Source organism: Marmota marmota, unplaced genomic scaffold, assembly GCF_001458135.2.
Source record: "Marmota marmota marmota unplaced genomic scaffold, marMar, whole genome shotgun sequence".
In the NCBI taxonomy this organism is placed as follows: Eukaryota; Metazoa; Chordata; class Mammalia; order Rodentia; family Sciuridae; genus Marmota; species Marmota marmota.
Window position 1 is genome coordinate 10,450,522 of NW_026000240.1, and position 8,435 is coordinate 10,458,956.

At 42.9% G+C, this 8,435-nt stretch overlaps 1 protein-coding gene across 2 annotated transcripts; it reads left to right on the forward strand.

Annotated features, from left to right (window-relative positions):
• The first annotated feature begins 365 nt into the window (after positions 1-365).
• On the forward strand, positions 366-6,107 carry P2ry1 (purinergic receptor P2Y1). 2 transcript variants are annotated; one of them, XM_048794555.1, is made up of 2 exons: positions 366-1,635; positions 3,769-6,107. In XM_048794555.1, the coding sequence occupies exon 1, from the start codon at positions 475-477 to the stop codon at positions 1,594-1,596; it is 1,122 nt and encodes a 373-aa protein (XP_048650512.1). In that variant the 5' UTR covers positions 366-474; the 3' UTR covers positions 1,597-1,635; positions 3,769-6,107. The 2 variants fall into 2 exon arrangements, with proteins under 2 accessions (XP_048650512.1, XP_015342411.1); XM_015486925.2 differs by having other exon boundaries at positions 3,997-6,107.
• Positions 6,108-8,435: the final 2,328 nt, after the last annotated feature.

Sequence of the window (8,435 nt, forward strand, 5' to 3'; positions counted from 1 at the left end):
GTGCTCCAGGACGCCAGCTCGGGCGCCAGCGGCGCGGGGCTCGGCGGTCCGGAGGGTTTCCTGTGTGTCAGCAACTTCACTTCGCGGAGGAGCGCGCGCGGGTAGTCGCTGGCCAGCAGCCGCCTCTGACCCAGTGCGCCCCTCGCTCTCGCGGCCGACTCGGGTGGCGGCGGCCGGGCGGGGACTGAACGCACCGGGCGCTGCAGAGACCCGCTCGCCCTAGACGACCGCCCCGGCGGCGCCCCCAAGAGCGCCGGCGGCCGGGCGCAGGCACGCCCCTCGCCTCCCCGAGAGAGCGGACTCCGCCCACCGCGCCGGGAGCTCGGCTCTCCCGCCTGCCCTCTGCACTCGGGACTGAGCCNCGCGATCCCTTCCGCTCGCGGGCTTTGCCGATGCTCCCTGCGCCCTTTGCCACCTCCGCCCTCTCGCCGCCGCTTCCCCCTCGAAGCTGCCGCCTAAGTCGGGGAGAAGAGAATGACAGAGGTGCTGTGGCCGGCTGTCCCCAACGGGACGGACGCTGCCTTTCTGACCGACCCGGGCTCGCCTTGGGGAAACAGCACGGTCGCCTCCGTCGCCGCCGTCACCACCTCCTTTAAATGTGCCCTGACCAAGACGGGCTTCCAGTTCTACTACCTGCCGGCCGTCTACATCTTGGTGTTCATCACCGGCTTCCTGGGCAACAGCGGGGCCATCTGGATGTTCGTGTTCCACATGAAGCCGTGGAGTGGCATCTCCGTGTACATGTTCAACTTGGCGCTAGCCGACTTTCTGTACGTGCTGACTCTGCCCGCGCTCATCTTCTACTACTTCAACAAGACCGACTGGATCTTCGGGGATGCCATGTGCAAACTGCAGAGGTTCATTTTCCACGTGAACCTTTATGGCAGCATCCTGTTCCTGACGTGCATCAGCGCGCACAGGTACAGCGGCGTGGTGTACCCGCTCAAGTCCCTGGGCAGGCTCAAGAAGAAGAACGCCGTCTACATCAGCGTGCTGGTGTGGCTCATCGTGGTGGCCGCCATCTCGCCCATCCTCTTCTACTCTGGCACCGGGGTCCGGAAGAACAAAACCGTCACCTGCTATGACACCACCTCCGATGAGTACCTACGAAGTTACTTCATTTACAGCATGTGCACGACCGTGGCCATGTTCTGTGTCCCGTTGGTGCTGATCCTGGGCTGTTACGGATTAATCGTGAGAGCTTTGATTTACAATGACCTGGACAACTCGCCTCTGAGGAGGAAATCGATTTACCTGGTGATTATCGTGCTCACCGTTTTTGCTGTGTCTTACATCCCTTTCCATGTGATGAAGACAATGAACTTGAGGGCCCGGCTGGATTTTCAAACCCCAGAAATGTGTGCTTTCAATGACAGGGTGTATGCCACTTATCAGGTGACAAGAGGTCTAGCCAGTCTCAACAGCTGTGTAGACCCCATCCTCTATTTCTTGGCTGGAGATACTTTCAGAAGGAGGCTCTCCCGAGCGACCAGGAAAGCTTCCAGAAGAAGTGAGGCAAATTTGCAATCCAAGAGCGAGGACATGACCCTCAATATTTTATCGGAGTTCAAGCAAAATGGAGATACGAGCCTGTGAAGGCACCAGAATCCCCAAACACCTCACTTTTGTAACATGGTAGGATGCTTAACACAGCCAACTGCTTTCTCCCCTTTAAGTTTCTAGTTAAGAGAAAATTCAAAGAATGTAGTGAGTTAAAGGGGGAGGGGGATTGAAATGCCCTCCTCTGTGCTTAGCTCATTCAGGTTTCTTTTCAGTCCCCCTTCTTACCGACTAGTAGTCTATATAATAAAACGACACTACCTAGTTAAACTTTTACTTTCTTGTCTGCCTTTAAAATTTACAAGCTTTTCTAGTTAAAGTGTGTGTGCACATGAGAAGTAGAGCTATTTAATATTAATAATTTCTCCAGGAAAACTAGCCACCTGAAACTTGAGTGTGTGACTTATCCTGGTTTATTGTTTTTAATAACCCATGGCATGAACAAATTGAAAATCCATATCCTCAAACATACTTAGAATAGTTTAAGAGTCCTTAACTGAGTTCGTCCAGTAAAGAATGAATACAGCTGACTGAATTTCTTTGGGGAATTGAATAGAAAAGTAAAGTCAATGAACATAAAAACCTGAAAAGTGTTTATTTTCCAGTTATTTCTGGAAAACTGCTTAAGACACCCTGGATACTAAATGTCTGATGGTAGAGGTCTGCATATATTATCTTACTGGAAAAATGCATTTGAAGTAATCAAAGTGCATGTATTTTCCTTGTAAACACAATGAGCCCTGCTAGACTTCCTGAGATAATGAGTTTACTTGCACACTGCTGGGCAGTGTCTTAGGACTTTGTTTGTGTTCCAGGACAAGTGCTCACTCACATCTGTGAAAACAAGTTTACAAAAATCACAGTAAAATTACAGAGTAAAGTTTGAGTGCAATTGAAGAATGGTTAGCAAATTGAGGGATGGGGGCAGTGTTTTCAGAAGTGGGTGGTTGAGGGTCGCCCACAATGCAGAGGCTACAATTATACTCTTAAACAGGAGGCAAGTGAGGGTGGGAAAAGAACTTCTAGAACAAGGACTATAAAACCATGGTGGAAAGGTTCTTTTTGCTTCTTCAGAGTGTTTGAAAACTTTAAATGCAATATGAAAAGGAGAAGTAGGCAGAATTTGTATGGGTTGTATTGATGGAATAGGAAGCTAAAGTCTTCCTGAATCTTATATCCTAACATTTAAAGGAAAATGAAACATGTGGAAAGAGAGGTATGGGAAATTAAATTGAAGCATCTAAGGTATCATTGCACTGAAAAGCAAACCGTAGAAAGTACTAATCAAACTATAGAATGAAGGACTGGGATATGGCCCAGTGGTTAAGTGCCTGGGTTCAATCCCTGGTACCAAAAAAAAGAAAGAAAAAAAAATCCAAAGCAAACTATAGAATGAAGAGGGCCTGGCAGTGTTTTCTTATTCTGCCAGGCTTTAATGAAAATTTTGTAAAATAGTTCAACAACTTAAATAATAATTTTCAGTGAATACTGAATTACTACATTTCTAGCCCTTGAAATGCTCAAATGTTGTATCGTGGGAATGATGAGAAAATATAACAACCACAAATAAACAAACCCAACATCCAAGGAGTTTCCAGCTGTAAAACTTGACCCCATCCAGCTGACAACACAGAGTGCAGGCTGAGGGTGGAGGACACATTTAGAAGCACCTCATAAGTGGAGTCATGTAGGGCTGTATGTTAAATCAGGAAGGAAGCTCAGTGCCCCAATGAAACAGTGTGACAGGGAATTCAGAAATTGGTGTCAGTACTTGCAATGCCCAGATGGATTGAGAATTGTGAGACTTTCGGAGTTGCTTCAGTTTACCCAACTCCAGCCATTAAGATCAATGAAGAAAAGCTGTGTTTAGCCGTTCTGGGTAGTGCTTTTCGTTTGTTCACAAGTGCATCTTAATGCATAGGATTATGGAAATGAAGTCAAGAAGAAACCTATTGTACTTCCTCCTTTTGAGCAATGAGGGTTTGCAACATTTTCACTTCATGAGGCTCATACAACATTGTCAGTTTTAAAATCCTAAGACAAAATCTACTTATTTTTTTTTTTAGAGTATTGACCCTTTCAAACAATATCAATATTATTAAACTGACCACAGTTCCACTGCCTGTATTATACTTGAACTTGCAGCCCGCTGGTACACATTTCTGTAATATTTTTCTCTCTTTTTTAATTAGGTTTTCTTCCTTTCAGGTCTCAGGATACCCAGACTCCTTGGGGGGATGTGTTAAATACATTGTTTCAGGTTCCAGAGAACTTTCTGTAGGAGCAGATCCAGCCAGAAGGTGGACAGTGGCTAGAAATGTCCTTTTACTAATTGGCATGTTTTTTTCCAAAGTGTTTCTTCTTTGCTTCATGCCAACAATGACATGTGAATGCATGCCACCTAGTAACAAGAATGATCTTGCCAACTCCTTCCAGGCCAACAGAAGTCTCTGGGAAGATCCGTCCTAATGGTGAAAAACATAACAGAGGGTCAGGATGAAATAGTGATCTATTGGCTGAAAAGCTGATTCATGCCACATGAGGAAATGAGTAAGTATTTGAATAGTAGAGGCAGCAATCTGTTGGCATTTGGATGAAAAAGCTGCTACAATTATAGAACTTAGCAGTTAACTAAGTTTTACAAAAATATTTTAAAGCCACGTTCAAGTATTCTTATTGATTGTATAAATGGATATCTTTGACTCTTTGAACATCAATTTGTATTTACATTGAAATAGAAAGATAAGCTAAGAAGAAATGTAGCCTGCAAGTCAGAATTCAGAGTTAAGCCCATAAAGTTGCCGCTGGGCCAGCTGTGGGACTCTTGACCCTTTGAAGACCATTCTTCGTGGATTAGAAAGGATTTTCTGACATCATTTGCTGATGCTGTAAGGGATTTGGCAAAGCTTGAAAACTGGACTGTGCAAGAAATCTGCTACTGTGTTTTCTAGGACTCTGCAGTCCAGTGCTGGACTCACAAGTTTACAAGGTCCAGAGGTTGTGATGGGCAGGTCATACCCTGCAAGTCTTCTCTGTCTCCTCAGACAGGACACTGATTGATAACCTTTGGATACATCAGATATCAGTGCTTACAGCAGCTGCGCTTCAACTAGTGACAGTACTTAAAGGTGATCCTAGTTAGATCTACTGAAGCTTCAGCATTGCTGGTTAAATTGTACCTATCGTAATAGTATTTATTGAGGAAGCTCACAGTCCTTCATTTGTACAGACTGAAAAACTTCTTGAAAGATCCAATATCATGATGTAAATGGTATTTATTACAATGTATATTATTATGTCACACTGGTGTACTTAACATAATATATGATGCATAGACACAATGACAATTATATATCACGATGCTCTTTTCGAATAGCAGTTTCTTGAAATGTTCGTCTTTGGTTTTCTGTGTGTCTAAAATATGAAAATCTGTTTCGCAATGCAAGTGACTAATTTTCCCTTTAAATGGATTTGCGTGTTAGCCTTTTCAGAGTTCTTCTGTGTAGACACAATCTGGTGTCAGATTATCATAAAATCAATAGTCAAAATAGGAAGTACTTTAGCCAGACTGGCTCTGTCTATCTACATTTTATATATATTATAGAAAAATACGTGTTGTCTTTTCAGGAGATTTAGAATTTTGCTCCCCACTGTGATCAGAGTATCCACTCCCAAAGGCAAAATGCTTCTCTTACATCAAGTTGGTCACTTCTGTGTTTGTCTTTTGGAATGTGCATTATAGGACCAACATTTGACTTTATTGACAGGCCTCAGGGAGATGGGAGAAAAAAAATCAGCTGATATTATCACCTGTTATTGCTTAGTACTGAAGATTCTGCATTGTGTTTCTTCTTAAAGTGAAATTGTATAATCTTAATTTCTTTGAGATGGAATTTTTAAGTAACACTATCAGCAAGTTCAACATTGCTATTGATTTTAATGTCTTCATTGTTCGGTGGGTAGCTTTAACAGCAGGATTTGGAGACTCATTCTCTTATTGGGCTGCTGATTTCTGTGACAGTTTCAAATTCTCATGTACCTTGTCGTGTACACATCACACATTAACATGAAGGTGAATATATGTTACATATCAAGCTTTGTGAATTTGAATTATGTTTTAGTGTTTTTGCAAAAATGTTTATTTTTATATTATCTGTGATTTTAATATAGAGAATTGAACAAGATTTCTTTGTGATTAATAGTGCCATTGAATGGGTGGTATGAAACAGTGTTACTTGACATTTTGAGCCTTCTCAGGTTTATCTCAATAGGCGGTAGCTTAACGATATCCAGACTAATTGTGTATAATTGTGTTTTTAATAAAAGGAGTATATATTTCCTATAATAGCATAGTACTGTTGCATGCAGGAGTATGCAGAATCTGTGTGTGTGTGTGTGTGTGTGTGTGTGTGTGTAGCTAAGGCATGACAGCCAACTTTGTACCCACTATTTATAGCAGCAGCAGAGGTTCATAATGAGAGTCACTAGAATTGTACTCACCATAGACAATTAAAACTGAAAAAGACTCAATAAAACCATAAAACGTGGCTTCTGGCTTCTATGTTATTACAGTATTATCATGCACAAGTTTTCCTGAATTGATACACTACATACAGACAAGTCCTGTGGGTGTGTTGAACTAACTTGGGTATTTCTCAAGGTGAAAACTGGGCTGTGAAACTACATGCTAAGGGAAGCATCCAGATGCAAGGTGATTCCTAATATCATCATTATTGGATCTTTCATTGTCAACAAGGGTGTGATTTAATTATTTAAAGCAAAAGACAGCACTGCCCTAATACGTACTTCCCATGTGGGTTTAAAGCACTGACTCTCATCTTCCTGCATCTGACTTGTGATCCATGGACGTCATCATGCTAATGATAGTCCATTGTGGTTGCTGTCTGTTCACCTACTTTGCTTGCATCTCGCAGATGTGTTCACTGTGCTGCAGAGGTAATGCAGATGATGGAATGAAGCATCTTAAAACATCCCCTCTTTCTATCTCAGTGGAGAAGATAGGTGAACGATGGTCCTGCGTTAGGTTTCCTGGTGTCTGCTGAAATAGGGGGCCCTGTAACAAAAGCCTGTGTGTGGAAAACCTAGCACCCTTGCCGCCCTTAGGATGCATGTCAGTCGATGCCAGCTCCTCCATTAGATGTACTGTCCAGAGTTCACTATTTGGGAAGCCTTACTTATTAACATCAAGTGTAGTGTGTGAGGGTAGTAGTGTGTGTGTGGTACATAAATAGAAATTGTGCAATTATCTTTCTGATTGAAGAAGAATTTACTCTAAAGCTTTGAACAACTTTTGATCTTCTAAATCACTTTGGGGCTAGAGTTGGAGAGCTCTGTCTCTCCAGAAGTCAATGTGCTTTTGATTCCCCCTCTCTTGCCATAAAGAACTGGAGAGTTTAGATTCTTTTTGGGAGATTTAGAATTTTGCCCCCAATATGACCAGAGCTTCCATTGCCAGATGTAAAATGCTTTTCCTAAATTCAAAGTAGAGTCTTATGGTCCAGAGATCGGATGGGGTGGGGCATTATAGACACAGCGGATGTCACTGGAAGTCCATGCTAATGTTAATGCCATGCTTGCTGAAGCCTGCAGGGTTAGAACGCTTTGGGCTGGCCCCTGGGGACTGCCATCTCCAGCCAGCATGGCCACTGGGATGGACAGTCCAGAACAGCAGCTGTGGATGGAGCCAGGCCCCCGGTCTGAGCAGCTGGGAGAACTGGGTAGGGGCAGTGGCAAGAGAGGCTCATGGGGGTCACTGGCACTTCAAAGATAGAAAAGCACTGTGTTTCTAGATGACCTGTGGGGAGAGAAAATCACCTCTGTGGAGGTGGGAAGTCCTTGATGATGGACTAAAGCAATAGAGACCTTGGAAATGATCCAGTTAATTCTGTCACCTTGGTTTGCAGATAGAACAAAGCTTTCATTCAAAGGTGGATCTAGCAAATAATGTCTATCAGTGCATTGGGTTGTGATTAATGCTCCTAACCAAAACAAATTGGAATAGTCCAGAGGCTGTAACCTGGAAATGCTTTGCCATTTTAATTTCAGACAGACACACAACTTTACAGATACATATACATATATATATGCATATAAATCTATATACACACACTTGTGTCCTAGGTTTCAGTGGACACTTTACTTTTTATCTTGTCATGGTTAAAAAATTTTTGAAAATTCTCCATTACTCATTTAGTAACAGGTGGCATGAAGTTAAAGGAATAGGAGAAGAGAAGTTGTTTTTCAAAACTGTTCTTAAGTAAGTACAATGGTAATTGCTAATTTTGTACATGTACTTGTCCCATTCTTTCTTTTAGTGCCATTTGCTTCTAAACGTTCCATTTAGAATTCCCACAGAAATTATTGAAGCAGCATAGCCTACCTTTCAGGATGGTTGTTGGCAGTTAAAAGATGTTTTAATTGAAATTCGGATTTATGTAAATGCCGATGACTTACCACTTCATACTGTTTCTTAGTATGTTTGAACAATTAACAGCAACACAGTAAATCTCCACTTGGGCTTAATAACATCAGCTTTACGATAAGAATCCTTGGGCTTGAACCCACTTTACCACTTGCAACTTGTGTGCCCTGGGAAATTATTTAAACCCTCTTGGCTGTGAGTTCCCCTGCTACAAAATGGGCACAAGGGTACGCCACACACAGGGTGTTGGAGGAGTTAAGTGAAATAGAGCACATGGCACTCTGTGCAGCTCCCACTCAGAAGGGGCAGGCATGCACTTTTTGAGGCCACTGAGAATTCTGCCACTTCTTGTGCTATTTGTGCTTGTTCTAGACTTCTGTCATCTTCTTTCATGCTGTGGAGGCTTTGCTGGTCTCCTAGAGATTCATGTTGT